We start from the raw sequence: 19,096 nt of genomic DNA, 5'->3' as shown, positions 1-19,096 counted from the left end.
CCTTCTGAACCATTAGAAAAAGCCTGAAAACATGACTTTTCAGCACATGAGTGGTCATTTGCACCTACTTCATCCTAAAACACATGACCTGTTGAAATCTCTTGGCATTCTCGTACTGCTTTGCCCAATGATCTGACCTCTAACACTGCTATACTCTTATCCTTCATCTATGCTGTAACAGCATTTTGTCCATGATGAAACTGTATTTTATCTAATCCGCTAATGTTACTGTAACTTCACTGTACCTGTCAAGAATTGTGCCAGGTGCCTTAAGTTTAGGTGCACTATATAAATACATAAAGAAATGAATACCTAAATAAATAAAATTGCCATAGTTAGTAAAAACCTCACCCATAGAAATCAAAATAGCAATGGACTTGAGGCAAATGGATATGAAATTGTATGTATACATCATGTTTATGTGCCACGGTGCGATTCAATCAACGTCTGACAGAATGGCAGACCATGGAGCAACACTAAGAAGTTTGATCATCGTGATAAATGATTGACCACAAGTATCCGAGCCCATGGGATTTGTCAGGGCATGTGCTGAGTATTTTTTGAGTTTATATAACCATCTCTTCAAAACCTACCCATATGGAGGTGGACTGTGAATCACAACCTAGCCATGATTTTAGCTTGTGAATGAGCCTTTAAGTTGGATGACCACTTTGTGAGCAAAAGCAATAGATGACACGATATTCAACCACAGCAAATGGAAGCATGATCACTTTGTTAAACAGAAAGTATGATTGGATAAAAGTACCCATTCTACTAAAAGGATCAATTAGATTGTAGGGTCCACTGATCACCAACTGAATTGGCCCATGGGATTGGGTGACACTATCTTTTATAAATTGGTTAACTAATTTAAATGGAAGATGTCATACTTGGACCTACCAACTTGGTATGTAGATTGAGATAGGATGATCGCGTTATTTTAATTTTGTAGTAGGTTTAGTAGGATTTCCATTTTACGTTTTGTGGATTTGCTGTTGTTTAATCTAATGATATGTTGTGAAGGATCTCTTCTCGAAGTTTAAAGCTATTCTAATCCTGATGTTCTTTTTACAGGCAGTAGAGAAGCAGCGTTCACCTATGCCATCATTGCTGCTGGAGTAGCCCACGCCATCACAACTGCTTGCACTCAGGGACATATGAGTGACTGCGGTTGTGATAAAGGGAAGCAGGGGCAGTTCCATATAGAGGAAGGATGGAAATGGGGCGGATGTTCTGCTGACATCAGATATGGATTAGGATTCTCAAAAGTCTTTGTGGATGCCCGGGAGATCAAGCAGAATGCAAGGACTCTCATGAATTTGCACAACAATGAGGCAGGACGTAAGGTAGGTAACTTGGATGTCCATCATATATCAAGAAGGTGAAATGAAAAAAGTCTCCAATAACATTAATTTTAGTAATCTCTCTCAGAACTTTATTTCTTACACTATCTGCTTTCTCATTGCTATTTTGAAGACCTCAACACTGTGAGGTACAGGAGGGGAGAGTGGCCTTTTGGGCAGCAGAGGCAAACTGGGGAAAGCACCAGGGAAGAGCTGGACTATCTTGAGGGACCATTTAGGCTAGTTGGCAGTGTGAAAGGTCGGTCAGGGAGCCTGAAGGTCTCTACACATATATTGTTTCATTTTATGGCCACTTAGGGACAGGAGGATAGCTCGGGCGCAACTTGTTTTTCTTAGAAGCAAGACAATGCAGAGCAGCATAGGTTTGAATCTCGGTCCTGCGCTTGTATTAAGCATGTTATAAATGATTAATTAATGAATTATTAAATCACTCATTTAGGTCTGTGGCCCTGGGCAGCGGCAGCCCAGTTGGTAAAGTCTGAATTGGGGACCCCACATTAATGTTCACATTAGGTAATTCTTCAGGAACATGGGGGTCAGGGTTAAGGTAGTGGTATGCAGACGGGCCGACTGCAAGCAATAGCAACCCCATTGCAATCTGGTTCTCCCCCAGTAAGTGAGTGAATGGTCCAACTGGAGCAGGAGTTGGGGGCTTTACTTAATTGCAACATGAGCAGTAATTCCCTTATAGGTTTATTAGACCTAACAATTTGTGGGTGGGGGGCAATTAATGATTTAATGATACTTAAGGCTACATGCCATTGTTTTCAAAGTCTTCCAATTGCAACATAAAATACCCATAGTTTGGTTAGGGCTATTAAGCCACTTACCTGGATGGCCCGAATGATTCTTTGTCCCTGGAAACAACTTAACATATTCGAAAGGCAGGTCTAGATATGCCGTCATGTATGTGCAGTCTAGACATGGAATATAGGTAGATTGATTGGGCCAGAATGGTGATTATCCATAAAGGTCAACCCGAGATGCTTACGGTGCTATGAGACCTGGAGACATTGCGGGTCAACTTAAATACATTTGCAAGAAAGGGTTCATTTATCCTATGATGTTGTTTCATATTACTTTTTTCTCTGTTGCTTGGCATTTTATTTGATTGTTGATATTGTATCGATATTGTTACTTACGTGTGTGCACTTTGGCTCAGCTTCTGTACATGTATTTGCTAAAATGAGCATTGCCAGATGTTTGTACTTTTTATGGGTTGCAGAGAGGCTGTTCAGTGGCTAATGCAATGCATGGGATGTGGGCCAGAATTGTTAACGAGGATTAGGAGTGTAAGGTTGGGTATGCTTTTGATGCTATGTGTTTTTCTTTGGCAGATGGAGTAGTGGTAATTAATATTGTCTGGAAATCATATTCACTGTGTGTGCGCAGAGGAGTAATAGTACTAGTGTTGCAAATAAATATCTGACCAAATCGCTAAATATGTCCAGCAAACTGCAAATTACTATTACATTTTGAAGCCATGGCACAATGTGTGAAACTCAAGCTAAAACTGTACTGTACTGCTTATGCTGTGATATTATCCTCTTGCAAGAAATAAGGCCTGATTGGCTGGAAGTCATAGAATAAAATAGGATGTATAGACGAAATGCTGTCCTCAGAAGTTCAGGGCATGAAAAGTTGGCTCATCACATTTACTAATATTAATGCTTACTTATAGCTGATACGTCAGTGTGCAGACCTGGGTGGTTAATTAGTTATCAACTTCCTTTCCTTTGAACAATATCCATTCAAAGTTGCTAATGTCTGCACTCCCACAATCACAACTCATTATTTCTGGTTGATCTGTGGAAGAAACCTTTGGATTTGCCAAATGGAGCTCTCATTTTTCTATTGCTCAACTGCGTATCTTCCTCAAAATATTGAAGATATTGAATATTTTACTTGTCAAATCCTGCAAAACCATCACTGTGTAAACGCTTGTAAACTGAGAATTGTAGCAGGCAGCACTTTCTCTGCTTTATATTCACCGTAACCTTTATGAGGGAGCAGTCTCAAAACACAAAGGTCTTAATAGCCAACTACATGGCATTGACGTGTCGTGGCTCGCCACAGGAAGCTTGTGTACCTCAGGCAGATAGTAGGAAGCAGTAGCAATGGCATTGCCCCGGCTAAACCTAACTTCTGCATATCTTTTGCTGCCCTTTAGATCAGCTGTGCATCTGTCCAGATGAGCTGGAGCAAACCTTAGTGAATTTCGCACCTACAATTTGGTATGTTCACCATCTTTAGGAAAGCGACTGATAACATTGATAGTTTAAGGCAGGCTTGTCCAACCTTTTTGAATGTGGGGCAGAAGCATTAACTTTTTGTGCGCCCGCGAGCCAAAAGTCAACAACCTCACCCAAAGCAGTATATTAAAAAGCAATATTGTGTGACCTTTGACACAATAGCATCACAGGCAGTGAGGCGCCATGCAGTCCCAAAGAGAGCTTTTGGTGTCATGGGCAGTGAGTATCTAAGGGAGCCCCTCCACCTAATGATCCAAGGTCAGTTGCTTGTGATTTCTTTCAGTGTGTTTGTGTTAATATTTTCCTGAAATAGTGTGGGCGACCGAGCGTAGGGAGGGAGCTATGGATCTAGAGTTTGGGGGGTTCACCCTCCAAGAATTTCTTTTCAAATATGGGGTTGAAATGGTGCATTTTAGAGCAGAAAAACTGACCAAAAAGCCATACATTTATAATCAGTTCTAAAGGGGAGCATGAAAATACCATGTCACCAACAGCAGACAAGAACATGTTACAACACAACACATTTTAATGATCTATGTGTCCACAGTGTAAGACAGCACTGTCACTGATGTAATGCATTGTCTTGCTGGTTGTGCCCAAAATATGCCTCTGTAGCAACATGTCTATCCTGGCTGTTCCCAATTTAGGCCAACATTGTCCTTTACAAAGCATGATTGATGCTGCCTGAGCACGTGCAGTGTGCCCAATACGTATGCCAGTTTACCTCTGTAATACACATTCATGATTTGTGTTAATGTTTGATGCTGCCTGTGCAGTGTGCCCAATACATATGCCAGCGTATCTCTGTAATACACATTCATTACTTCTGTGTTAATGATTGATGCTGCCTGTGCATTGTGCCCAATACATATGCCAGCGTATCTCTGTAATACACATTCATTACTTCTGTGTTAATGATTGATGCTGCCTGTGCATTGTGCCCAATACATATGCCAGCGTATCTCTGTAATGCACATTCATTACTTCTGTGTTAATGAAAGAAGCATAATCCAATCCAATAGATAAAATGGGGAAAAGCGATCACCCAAATGTGAACCTAACTGAAGAAATGCAATGTGAGCACAATCTTAAAGTATGAAGAACTAGACATGGCCGGGTGCCCTCCTCTCCCAGCGCCCGGGGGTGGCCGGTACGCCGGTACTCGGATCACTCCAGCTGAGCTGAGGGCCATGTTGTAGGAACCGGGGAGGGAATTGCCCTCATGGTGTCTGCTGTAAAGCCCACAGTGTCTTGGATCTGGTGGGCTACAGTGTTATGCACTCTGAAAATTCACTCCCTTAGCTGGCCTTCCTCCGACAGGGGCACGGACACCTCCCAAGGCTGTTTTGCCTCGTCCAGGTTAGCACTTGTCAGTTGCAAAAACAAAAACTGGATAGACCCCCAGGCATTTTACCCACTGTGCTGCTTTTCCGGGTGTGGATGGCGTGATTGTGTTGCCTAGCCATTTTGGCAAGGAATTCATTCCCACATGCGGTAAAATCATGTGGGAAGTCATTCCTTTTGTGACGCAATTTGAACAGTACCCAAGGCGGAGGTTTTTTCAAAAAGTGATGCAAATTGAACCCTCCCTTCCGAGGCGGAATGTTCAAACATTAAGGCAGCACACACTGCTTTTGAGCCTCCGAGATACTGCTGGTCAGATACTTGTGTTTCGGTGTATCTGGCCAGCAGTATCTCAGAGGCTCAAAAGCATTGCATGCTGCAAACATACGTCGGAAAATATGGCAGGCAGTACTTCCCACTTCTGGAGGCAAGGAGAACTAGGCTCGGTGTGCACCGCACGTAGCACTGTGAACATGGGCTGGGCTGAGCTGCTGGCTCACGCAGGCTCTGCCCTGGGCTCGGTCACGCAGATGTGTGAATGTGGCGCTGTGTGCCCATCCCCGTCACTCCACCCACACACATTACGTGATTATGATTTCCATTGGCTGAGAAACAGCCAATGGAAATACTGCTACCATGCAAGGCAGTTATTTATTTTATTTATTTCCACTACTACAACGTGCCGTGCATGGTAACAGTATTTCCATTGGCTGTTTTTCAGCCAATGGAAATCGTAATGTGTGTGGACTACAATTCCTACCCTGAAATTGCAGCCACAACGCTTGCTGTGTATAAAATAAATACAAAATGTACAAAAGTAACCCTAATGCTTTGTCTGTGCTCTTTGGCTTCGAGGGCCACATAAAATGGCTTGAGGGCCACATTACGGCCCTCGGGCCGCATGTTGGACAACCCTGGTTTAAGGCTTGCAAGAAATTCATGGATAGTCTGACTTTTTAACAGATTTCCAGACAAATTCCCAATTAAAATACTAGATACTTAAGACTTGCATGCCCAGCAATAGGGAGTTTGTAGAAGTTTCACTGGAGCCAGGATTGAGGCCTTTATGCTTGACGCATTGGCTGATTCTGACTGCAACGTGGATGCCAATTTGCGGTTCCTAGAGGTACCAGCTGCTACTGCAGTTTCCTTGATACCCCTGGCCCTGCCTATAGGACGCCTGTCCTACTGGCTATCACACTCGCTGGCTGTCAAAGAGTGATGTAATGTTCAGTGATATACATTTCTTTAATAATAATAATATTATAAACTTTGATTTGGGCATTATAATTGGTCAAAATTATGACTGTCTTTAAAATGGAAGCCATTGTCACAGGTTCTTCCAGAAGGAGTGTACGCCTTGTCAACTTACATAAGGAAACTAAACATTTTCCACAAACACACTTGCACTGATATCTTCTGTGCGGGCAGCTGTATCCTTATGTGTCTGTAATGTGTGTGTGTGTGTTGGTGTGTGTAAATATATATATGTGTAGAGAGAGCGCGTATATGCCTGTGTGTGAGTGTGTGTGTGTTATGCGTACCATCTCTGTACCACCTCTGTGTATGGTTTGCAGTTCTCTTAAGTGTGATGTTGTAAGTCTTGTGTCACACTTTATTGTAAACTATGCAAACCAGTGATTTCTATATTTGTATTTACATTCAGAAAATGTACTTTATTATGCCGTCTGTAGAAATGGATGGGGTTAACACAGTGAACTGATTACCGCTAATTGGTAGGTAGTTCCTGCATCCCATCACAACAAATCATACTTGTTTTACCCAACAGGCTACAATAAGGATTTCTTTTATATTTTATGATTAAATCAGAATGAGATTTGGCGCTTCATGTATGCACTTTATTAAACACAAACAGGTATGTTTGCTCATGAAAGAATACAATGCAAACATCTTAGTATGCTGATGCAAACAAAAGGACTGTAGGAGATATATATGGTATAATGGGTCCATTGGAGATAGTGAAGTCTCTGCTTCTCCACTAGATCAACATGGTTGATCCTGGGCAAATCACGTTATCTTAAAGGGCCTCATTTTCCCTATCTTTTACAAAATTAGATCAACAAGAGTGATTCATTTAAGTGTGCACTATAAATTACAAACAAGCTGAATTATTTATCTAGCATTTCAGCCTTTATCCAGCATAAGATCACTATACTTGTGCAACTGAGTTTGCCCATGAAAACTATCACAATACTTGGGGTTGTGAGACAGTAGCTTCCATAAGGTGACTATACTTAGAGTATTAGTCTTATCCTGGTAGAATGGTTGCGAAGGGATGGAGCTTTCGGGAACTGTGGGTCTTTGCGCTATGGTTTTGATTGATCTGGTGCCTGTATGGCCTTGCTCAGTTATTGCCCTGCCGCCCGCATGAGGATCTCAGAAGTACATGGATCCTGCTGTCCCAGTGTTAATGGATACTTGTTTTGGTAACTGAGATCCAATCAGTCATACTTTGGCGCTGGCCCAGTGGTACTTAATATTTAATAAGTTTTGATTTCCAAACTTGGTAAGTGTTGCAATAGATATTGGTTTATTTTTTGTCATGTGTTTCATACATTGGTTGTCACTCTTGTGACATGCATATCTAGCTGGTCACGACTTACAAAGAATACCAAGAAAGCAATTGCTTGGGTTTCACTAGTGCCGACACGTGTTTCAACCTTAAGGTTTTTCTCAAGGCAATAACGTCTAATGTATGATCCCAGTTGGTAAGCGCCTGTGTCAATTGGCAATTAGTGAACTGGATAGTTCCTGAGCCCAGCTGGACGTTGTCGTAGTACGAGGTCTCGCAGTGATCTGCTGTATGAAGCATATCACTGCGAGACCTCATAGACCTATCCAGTTCACTAATTGCCAATTGACACAGGCGCTTACCAACTGGGATCATACATTAGACGTTATTGCCTTGAGAAAAACCGTAAGGTTGAAACACGTGTCGGCACTAGTGAAACCCAAGCAATTGATTTCTTGGTATTCTTTGAAAGTCGTACTGGCAAAAGAAAACAGTTCTCCTTGTCTGTGATGGCTATGCTGGGTGTGACCACTGTATCTCATGACTGCACCCATCACATATTTGGAAAGAGTTGTAGTTAATATGGATGTAGGAGTCTTTGAGGATACTTTTTTGCTGAATGGCAACTCTGCCAAATTTATTTGTTTCTGTTTTTTTCTCTTTTTTTTACCACACAAAGCAGGGGCAGATCCCCAGCCACCCAACCCCTTTCACTCCTCACTTCTGTATACTTTTCCCATACTTATCATCTGCGGTCCCAAAAAAAGAGGTAAACAAATCAGCAAAAATGTGTTTGGGAAAGTTGCCACTGGGCAAAAGTGTACCATGCGTTAATATATGGATGAACACAAGAATAGCCTTTTGTTCACTTTAGTACTTTTTGTTATTTTATTACTAGAGCACTAATTGTATGTTTTAATTTTTTATTTTTCAATGTACCTTCCTGTGATGTTACCAAGGCAAAAAGTCATGTGGCATCACTACTAATGATATTGTCAGGGTGAACAGTTATGTGATGCCACTTTTTGTGATGCCATACAGTAGATGATGTCACTTCTGCTGAACCTGGCATTATGGTGATTTGAAGTCCCTGAACAGGGATTCTTGAAGAACCCAAATGGACTAACATCCTGTGAGTCAGTGTGCACTGTGAATACACCAACTCATAGTCCTCTAGTTACCGTGCTAGACTATGCTTTTGCAGATTGTCCTAAAAGATGAAGACACTTTTCACTTTCTATCACTGCTGCAGTGTATTGCAGGAGGTGGTAGTACAATAAGCTTCAAATATACAGCATTCAATGGAAATGTGTGTTTCTAGCAACTTTGACACCAGCGTGTTACAACAGCAACCCAGGGACAGCCATTCCTGTGATATGACTGATGGTTGAACTGGAAACACAACACACATGTGTGTGATTTAGATGCTTTATTAGCAAAACTGAATTGGTTGTGTGTCTTTGTACATACTAATACTAGTGTGCTAGTACATCAAAGGTACACCAGTATTCTGTAAAAATACATTAATAATATACCACAACAGTAAAAACAGGGTGTTGGAGCTCAATGAGGAAGGTTTGTTTTAAAATGGGGACATCTGTAATACACTGACTATACCCAGCTACAAGCTTCAGACAGCCGGGGATCTAGATTCCCAGTCCTCGTGGCCAAACTATGGAACACCATACCCACTACAGTCAGAAAGGAACCGTCCGTCCACTCCTTTAAGAACAAAACTAAATTCTGGCTCGTTGAGCTTGACACATCTGTCTCATCCACCTAACCACACTGGCCTTATGTTAATGTGTTAAGATCAGATTCTTAGCATTCCTTTCCAATTGTACTCTATATATATCTTCTATTTTCTAGTATACGTTGCAGTATACCAAAAACTTTCAGTAATATTTATAGTAACCGCTGTAACGATGTACTTGTCTTTATCATGTGTTTCCTTGAAGAACTGCATTGTCATTGTTAAGATTTGCTCTTTCCCTATGGGAAAGCTGTTTTCATTGTATGTAACCACTTTCTTCAAATTATGCGCCCAGAGGCCCCAGGGCAAGGTGCACAATACAAATAAATAAATACAAATACATGTACTGCCTTAGGAAAAAACTCACTAATTTCTCTAAAACACTGACGTTGCAGCACAATAAGAAGCACAATAACATTCGGACAATGTAAGAAAAATCACAACCTACTGACCTATAGTTATGTTTTAAATGGAGAGCACTGCACAACATAAGGACACACTATAAAGACATACATCCTCATCATCAAGAGTTTGGATTTATTTGAATAACCCACATTTTAAAGCAAATTTTAAAAAGCGGATTTACAACTATATGACATTTGTGGAAATACATGACTTAATACACGTGCATGATCTTCTTCAGGTAGACAACCTGAAAAGGGTATATGACTTGTTTCTGCAAGTATACTCATGTGCATGTAGACGTGAGTTCTGTTGTAAAACCACTGTGGTGGTGATGGGCGCAGTAGACAATCCTCTTAGCATAACATAACAAATACATTATGACACATTTATGAAAAATACATTTTTGACACATTTCAATACTATTATCACAATGAATTGCCAGACTGCTGTACAGAGGAAGTAAAGAAAAAATTAATGTAAACAAAAAGTGAAGAGTGGGTTGGTTGGCTTGGGGTTACGCTTAGAGAAGAAGGGGGAATAATGGAACGAAGGCCAGTATTACATGCAAAGGCTTAGGTTTAGAGGAGCAGGAAAAAGAGTAGGATCTGGTGTGACGGTTACGTTTGGATTCTGGGTTAGAAGCGATGCGTTACGCCTGAGAAAAAAACAGGCCAGGATGTTGAGAAGGTGTTAGAATACGTTTTAGAGAAGAAATTGGAAACAGTGCAAATAAAAATAAAAACATAAAAACATGGGTAGCGTTATACAAAGGTGAAAAGTTGGAGGAAGGCCCCCTAGTGAAATAAAGGGAAAATCATAACTAGAATACCTTAACCTTAAAAGCATTCGTGAATACATTTTTCAAAAACGCAAACTCTGCAAAAGTATTCATAACCCTGCAAAAAATAGTCTTGTAGACAATACAAGTCATTCTAAAAGTTGATGTTGATTGTTCAGTGAAAGAGAGAGAACATCACAATGTTTTGATGCTGCTGTAATATTTTCCTTACCATGCAATCACGCTAGTATCTTCCACTGACTGGAGCAGCATCATTGATATGTTATGGCAAACCATGAGGCGTAGAGTTCACGTCATCGCAGTGTGACAGATTAAGGGTCTCCGAACCCCGTACAACGTGGTGATCGCTTCACACTGTTGAGGAAGGCCTCAAACCTATGTCAGAGCAGAGACAAAGATCGAACAGAAGAAGGATCTAGTTGCAAATGTGAGAATGGGTGCAAACAGGCAGTGCAAATCACTTTGCATTATCATTACTGTCATCAATCTGGTAAATCACACAGAGGAGTAGTAAGTGCCTTCCTCTTAATGTGACGCTTTGCCTCCTAAATAGGCCATTCACGTGCTTCTAATGTATGACGCTCTTTGATTTCTCGGTGAGCACTCCTAGGTGTGATATACCTTTCCAAATAATAAACATATTCAAACATGAATACTTGCTCTTTGTAGAATTATATTTCTATGTTTTTACTTTTCGTAGTGAGTGTGTCATCATAATCACCTCATGGATTTAACCTTGGGGATTAGTTGTGGGTTCGAAAGGGCCATGTATTTTAATCATCTTTTTAGTCATGCTCAACCGTGGCTGCTGCTTAAACCACTGAAGAAGAATGCGGGACGCAGAACTAGAAAAATGCTTTTCTGTGTCTGGATCTGCTAAAAATTGCACCCGACTCCAACCAGTCTGCGAGACAAACATGAAGATACGATAAATTATCCTAAGCGAGGCAAGTATGGAAGTTGTCAGTCAAGAGTGACTTTATCAGCTGAAACCTTTTGAAACGCATAAACCATTATTGTCCGATTGTCCTTGTGAGACAAGAATGTATCGTTACACAGTTTCCGACCTACTTTAAAAACATGATGTACTTTCTAGTAACTAGTCAAAGATAAAACCCTTGGGGGAAATGCAAAGCCAACGATAGTTATCCACCAACCTATGTATAATGCACGACATTAGCATGGGCAGGGCGTGTCTTATTGTTGAACCACACTAAACAATTTTGGAGCAAAATTCAATCTGGCGAGATTGTGCCCTCTTCTTTAGCTACTACCTAAAGTCTTTGCCAGAAATGAATAGTGTACACAAAATGGCCACTGTATGCGCGGTTGAGAGGCTGTTCTGGCCTGCAGCACCGAAAAACAGTCAATTGAAAAAAACACTGATTTTTTCATTTCTTTTATTTGGGGGGAGGAGGGGTCACTCATCAAACCACCTGTTTCCCTGTGTTTTTAACCCCCTAAGGCCTTTTACCAATTTTAACCCCTTACCCCATATATATTATTTTATAAAAATCTGTGTTTGTTCAGTGGATTTGTGTGTGTTAAAAAATCCATTGAGAATTTTTTTTCAGTAAAATCACGGGATACCCTTTTACATTGTGAAAGCCACCCAGTTCCCCCACTCAAACTGTGAAGTTTAATTGAAACTACAGATTTTAATGAACCACACAGGGGTCAAATGTGACTGTAACAGTGTCAATCTTGCCCCTATGAAAAACGCTTGCAAAAATGAAGACTCTGGGTCTGCAGGGAAAATACAGAGCTTGGCTTGCAAATATCAGATCTAGAAGAGCTGGAGAAAACCTGAGCTTCAGCAGCAGACACCTTGTCTGATGCTACCTCACCAAGAGAATTGAGCAGGGAATGGAAGTAAACCAGAAAGCACTGTGCAACTGAATGTATTGTTCACTAAAACTAGTGGAGCCACACCTGGGATGGAGTGAGGAGTGGCATGACCATGCATCAGTATTGAGAGGCTGAGGCGTGCAAGTGGAAAGGGTACGTTGATTCAAACGGCCTGCAGCGAAACAGGATGGTGCTCCCAGCCGGCTGCTCCAGTGCCCTCCACTCCGCTCCGAGGAATGGAAAGCTGCGGGAAGCAGCAACGTCGCCAGGACCCTCACGTGCTCTGTAGGAGACAGGCAGAAGTGTTCCCAGGGCCTGGCAGGTACCGGCATGAGGTGCCCGACACGGAAAGGCTGAGCTCACACCACCTGCTGCACTGTTCAGGGACTCCGCATGCCCTGGACGTCCCTGGCAAAGCAGCACCTTCGTCCCCAGTATTGAGAGGCAGAGGCATGCTACTGCAAAGGGTGCGTTTATTCAAACGGCCTGCGGGGAAACGGCATGTGCTCCCAGCTCAGGAGCCCTTCGCCAAGCGAAACCAACTAGCTCGAGCCATGCGGTCCAAATGCCACGGCTCGAGCTAAGAACACAACAACCAGCCATGTGACTGAAAGAGAAAATTAAGCTCACCATCATTAAAGAGGATGACTGATATGAAAAACGAGGGCAATTTAAGGATGGGTAAAAAAGGAAGATAGACTTGTGGGCTACAGCACAGAAAAAATGAGTGGAAGTGAATTGGGTATAGAATAGGCAAATATACAAGTGGTACATGAAATGTGAGTATGGAATCCCTGGGCTATGTGGAATTAATATAGCTTTATAGACCTGTAGCGAGGGCCGTACCGGGCGTCATGGGCCCTGAAGACCGAGGTAAAGGAATAGAGGGTGGAAAATATAGTGTTGTAAAGACAAACATCTATTTTAGGTTCTTTGTCATTGTAGTAAACATACACACAGTGTTGGAGAAGAAAGTAGAAGCTGCCATTACATGCGTTTTTCTGTTTGTGGCTTTTTTATAGGGTAGTGCGAGGTAATTATCATTAGGGGGAGTGGAGTATCCAAATGGGGAAGGTAAATGCAGGTGTGAGTAGTTGTGTTTTGTTTTAATCAGGCAGCTATTTAGTATTGGCGAGTGGAGATTTTAAATGGAAAAAGTAAATGCATGTGTCAGTAATTATTTGTTGCTTTAATCAGGTAGGGCAATGCAGGGGTAAAGTTGGAATTTATTAAATCAAATATAACGTATTTATAAAAAAATATAAACAAGTGTTTCAATAACATTTAGTAAATGGGCACTATTGGGATTATATTTTTTGTAAGGTGTATTTACCTTTGTTAATGGAGCTTTGCTTTCTGCTGGTTGCAGTGTTTCTTCCCCGTGTGATGTTTGCGATAAGGAAGCTTTCCTTCTGATCACTTCCATGAGTGGGCAGGGAGGAAGTTAGGTACGCACGCAAAGCAAGGCAACAAGTTAACTCTTGCCAGTGCAGGTGCAAAATTGGACACAAGCAGACTAAGGAAGCAGCAGCTGTGGCAATTACTTTGCGGGCTACAACGGGCGGCAGAGGTATACAGCAATGCATGTTTCCAGGCTATATTCAATCTGCGGGCTATACCAGTTCATATAGGCAGCAGATTAGCCAATCAGGTTTGTGGAAACACCAGTAGGGTGTTTTTTAATACTACAAATAACGAGGGCGAATCTCTTCTGGATAAGGACGAAAATTGAGCTGATTGTGAATTCTATTGTAAGCTGCTAACCAGTGATTGCATGGGGCTGGATCTTCCTAGATCCAGGATCTGGACCCCAATCTGGGGAAATCCATGTGCACTGTACATTTATTTTAGAATGCTGTGGAGCATTTGCTTTAAACTATTCCGTTTGGTTTAAACTATGCTGCGGGCTGGGATTTCAACCATGGTGGCTAAGTTCACAGGGGAGACACATCCTCACAAGACCACTTGAGGGTCTAAGCAAGAACTCTGTAGAATCCCTTGTTAATATTTCATTGTACAGGAAAAAGTAATGCACATTTTTTGGGGTTTAAAATGTGTGCACATTTTATACTTTGTTGATGACAGTATATGAAACTGGATACCCACTCTACCCCCCTAAACACTACCCTCTTCTGCACTGGCTGGCATCCTCCAGTAAAAAAGTCAATTTGCACCACTTCTGCTAACATATATTATCTCACCGAATGTAACTTAGAGACACATTGTTTGGTTCAGTGGAATTCTCTAAGACCATGATGTGGCATCTTGCCAAGTTTAGTACACAATGGTTTATTTTAAAGTGCTGCATTAAAGACTTTAGGGTGGATGAAGTGTACACAGGTTACACTTTTGTGGCTAGCAAACAAGCAGTACAAAACAAAGCCAGTAATGTTTACAGAAATGTGGGATAGCTACATGTTCTGCAATAGACACAGCCTTCCAAATAAAACATCGTCTTTTTTAACAAGAAACCTAGCAAATGTTAAACGAAAAACTGGGTGAAATCAGAAGGAGAAAAGAATTTTCTCATCCCAAAACTCAAATATGTTGAAAAAAGAACATTTGAACAAGCCTTCACAAAAGTATTCCAAGAACAAGCTACAATCTAAGCATGTTGATATCATACATAGCACTGTATACAATAAAAAAGAATCTGCAATGAGAAGGCTCTCCCCTATAAGGATAGGGCAAACCTGTTTCAACGATTGAGTAGAAGAATTTAGTAGAAATAATAAGTTACTAACGCAGAGTGCTGGAGAGTTCACTGCAGTTACTGCATCATCACAGTCTGCCATCTCTTTCTATTACCGAAGTGAATGTAAGCCGGCCTGCAGCTTTCCCAAAAACGTGCTGGGAGCACGTAGCACTCGTGTGGAGTTCCGGAGAGTGCACCACAGTTACTGCATCCTCACAGTCTGCCTTTTCTTTCTATCACCAAAGCAAACATCTGCTGGGCTGTAATGTTCCCAAAATCACGCTGGGAGCACAAATTGCTTGCGCGAAGGGCGAGAGAGTGCCCTGCAGTTACTGCAGCCTCAGGGTCTGCCTTCTCTTTCTATTGCTGAAGTGAACGTCAGCTGGCCTGTAATCTTTTAAAATATGTGCTGGAAGCGCAAAGTGCTTGTGCAGAGTGCTGGAGAGTGCACCTCAGTTACTGCCGCCTCACAGTCTGCCTTCTCTTTCTGTGACCGCAGCGAAAGTCAGCTGGCCTGTAGTCTTCCCAAAAATGCGCTTGGAGTGCGAAGTGCTCAGGCAGAGTGCCAGAGTGACCAGCACAGTTACTGGCCACTGGGTCTTCCTGGGTTGCCCCGCTTTGTTCTTGTACTAATTTAGCAAGAGCCACAATGGTCCTGTGAGAACAAAAAGCGCAATGCAAATTGTTCTGGGTTGGAAACTAAGACTGTTGCTAAGTGTCTGCAAAGCTTCTGTGGAAGCCGCAAAGACACTTCACACCATGTGAATTCTTTACTTTATACAGTCTATCTAATGGCGTCCAAGACTTATGGGCTGCAAAGCAGATCTGCAGCAGCTCCTTGCACTTCACCTGCTCTGTCCCAAAAACACGTTGAAGAGGCACTACTGGCAAAAGTCACTCCACCTATTAGCATGAACCCCATGCCAAGATCATTCGGAAACAAAAATCACAAGTAAAGATTACCGAATTTATGCAGACTACTGCAGCCCTTCAGAAATCTCTTATTGATAAGGAATTAATTGGTTTGGTAACATAAAACCTGTTGACAACAGACGACAGGGGAGCAATTGCCACCAATAAATTCCAGGCTAGGCACCTCTCACAACTTCCAGGAATATCAGCAGAAACACATTTTCTATTTGACTCTGCTGATTTACTGGCCAGATTCCTGTCCCTCTTTTGTAATGATGATACAAAATCTCCTGTAGCTTGTGCTAAATTCTTTGGTGTAATTATATGAAAATATTCACCTAGAATTTAGGGAACAAAAAGTGACATCACTCAACGTAATGGATGAGCCGAACTTTCTGGAACGGTATGTCTGTGCGGAAACAAGAGCAAACAATGACCTCAAAGCTCCACTTCAAAATGCTCCACTTGAACTAACCGCATGTGAGCCAATGGAAAAAAATATTCTGTTACATCCTCAGAGCCTTTAGAATAGAGCCAAAAGCTGTAGCATGCAGATCCCCGTCAGCAACTCGTTGATGCAAAGAAAACCAAGTGACCTAAGCTATTTGACCTACGGAATAAACACCTAGACTCTAACACTCCTTCACCTACCAGAAAGCCACATTTGCCGCTTTTGGAGAAACAAAAGACACACCCTACGAAGCATAATTCAGGGGCTGACAACACATACGAAGAGGAGTTGGACATCTCTGACCACTCCACATATTCAATCCAGGAAGTAGAAGAGGCTCTGCAACCATTGAAGTTGCCCCCTAAATTTCCAGTACCGAACATTCAACAAGGATTTGTGGAATTAAGGAATAATTCACGTGTTTGTACACTAGAAGAAAAAATGCTTGTTACTCACAAAAATCAAAAAACATCAAAAGAGCCCGGTGAACAACACTAGCACCTCTCGCTTCTGTACTCTAGAAGAAAAATGTAATTTGCTCACTAAAAGGGATAAAGTTACTGACTATGGTCCAAAGTTGCACACAAAGGCGCATGCCATGCACGCAGAGCCACTGGTAATGGGGCTGGAAAGCATCTTTCAAGCTGTACCTTCTTCTCTAAACACTCTACACTATTAAAAAATTCCTTGTCTACCACAAATCTCTTAAAAAAACATTGTGCTGGTGACTTTCCTTCAGGACGATAGAACTGACTTGGTTCATATTCAATTTACCTCAAGTTTAATCATGCCAATTTTCATGGACCAAGCATTGGGTTTTGTACAGCTGGTCCTGCTACCGAGCATCATTACTTATCAACAGCAAGGACAAGAGTACAGACTTAGCTTATTTGGCCCCATGCAAATTCACAAATTAAGAACAAAATGGACCAGCAAAATCTGTCTTGCATGGTTCAACCCAATTCCGCTTCTAATTGGAATGATGGCGATTGCTCTTGGCTAGCAGCCTCATTGAGTAAGGGCTTCATCACTCCACGGGGTACCTGCAATTACATTCTAGCAGTTAATATTTGCTGGTACAACCATGATTTGGCTAACACAAAACTGCCTGCTTTCAAATGTTTATTGTACCTCCGCAAGAATTACTCAGGAGGAACTTTTTTAACGGATTGTGGAATCTTCTAGCAGACTGGAATGAGAAATCCCTACCCAATATTTAATTGGTTGGGGATCTGAAATCCAACTGCATTTGTGCAGATGAGATAATCAAGACATGTCTAAAGAGGGACAAGGGTGAGTTTACAACAAGAGGGAAAGCTGGAATGTTTTGATGAACCTATGGGACATGGTAATATACTTCCAGACATTCCCAACAAACATACGTGAAGGAGAGGGAAACAATCTGCCACAATAGATTACATATTCACCTCTAGATTCCTTTTGAATTACTGTCTAGATTTTTGTATATAAGACGGCATGCGATTCTTAAACTCTTGTCTTAAACATCAGTCATACAAGCACAAACTCACTATTAACTTCTAATAGATTAAATCATGTTACAACTACACTCAAATATAAGTCCAAAGTAGTGGACCGATTTAATTTTCACATTCACAAATCTTTTGTGAACAGTGGCAACAAATAAGGAGAGTGTGATGATCCTGAATCTCTTATCACGTTTTAAAATCTCAAATCATAGAATTGGAAGAGAAAATGTTAAAGTTTAAATCAAACGACCTACACTCCCAACCAAACAAATATGATGAGTTAGTGAGTTCCAAAAAAAAGAACTTCAGCGAAAGCTAAGACACTGTCAAAAATCGGGCTATGGTACAACAAGGGTAAAAATAGTTTGAAAATTGAAGCAGGAATATAAAAACTGGATCAAGCATTATAAATCCACCCTATATCAACCGAATTTTGAACACATGCTACAAATACTTACAACTAATCAGGACATGTGCTTTTGGGAAAAGATTAATGCCAAGGATCAAAGTCGATTGAGAATAACAGTAAATTCTATATGTGAATCAATAAGATCTAAATACTATGCAGAAATGCACTTGAAATGTGCTATTCTAAATCCTCCTAACAAAGACCATACATGGTCGCTAACTTATATGGTCGCTAACTTTAAAAGAGCAAGACACAGTTAATGTAATTACTAAAGCCAAGAAGTTGAGGGCCCGAGGCTCTAATGGGCTATCTAATGCCACCCTAAAGGGTGATCTGGAACTGTGGGTGTATACATTATTTAATCTTTTTAAGTATACCATTTGGCAAAATCATACTTCGCCCTCCGGGAAGATGGCTCACATTGTACTCATTCATAAAAAGAGCGAAATATTGAATCCCTACAATTATAGGCCGGCCCATAGCCCTTTTAGATGTCTCAAGAAACATTTTTGATCCAATTGTACTGGGTGAATTAGACAATTGGCTGCAACAGTCTGAAGTCATTGACATGAATCAGTCAGGGTTTAAGAAAAGGCTGGGTACTTCCCTGAATTAATTTATTGTATATCTTCTAAAACAGGCCAAACTGACAATAAATCCTCTTTATATGGCCATAATCAACTTGACAATGGCCTTTGATAAGGCCAACTGGGAAGAATTATGAGAAAAATTAAAGGCCTGGGGCTGCCTTAGTCCCTGCATAGATATTTTGAGACATCTTCTCTTAGGAACACAAGTTCAAATTAGATTGTACAGGGAAGGAGCCTTAACAGCTGCTATTCAT

General features: G+C 41.3%; 1 protein-coding gene across 1 annotated transcript in view; it reads left to right on the top strand.

The window, feature by feature from the left end:
- Window positions 1–19,096, top strand: part of WNT7A (Wnt family member 7A) — a 181,012-nt gene that overhangs the window by 85,205 nt on the left and 76,711 nt on the right. The window contains exon 3 of the mRNA XM_069643566.1: window positions 1,075–1,346. Within this exon, the coding sequence (XP_069499667.1) occupies window positions 1,075–1,346 (272 nt within the window). The remainder of the gene's footprint in view (window positions 1–1,074; window positions 1,347–19,096) is intronic.

Source organism: Ambystoma mexicanum, chromosome 2p (genome assembly GCF_040938575.1).
Source record: "Ambystoma mexicanum isolate Mex_15411 chromosome 2p, UKY_AmexF1_1, whole genome shotgun sequence".
Classification (NCBI taxonomy): Eukaryota; Metazoa; Chordata; class Amphibia; order Caudata; family Ambystomatidae; genus Ambystoma; species Ambystoma mexicanum.
Note: the sequence above shows the minus strand (reverse complement) of the source record. Positions and strands in the feature narration are given on the sequence as shown.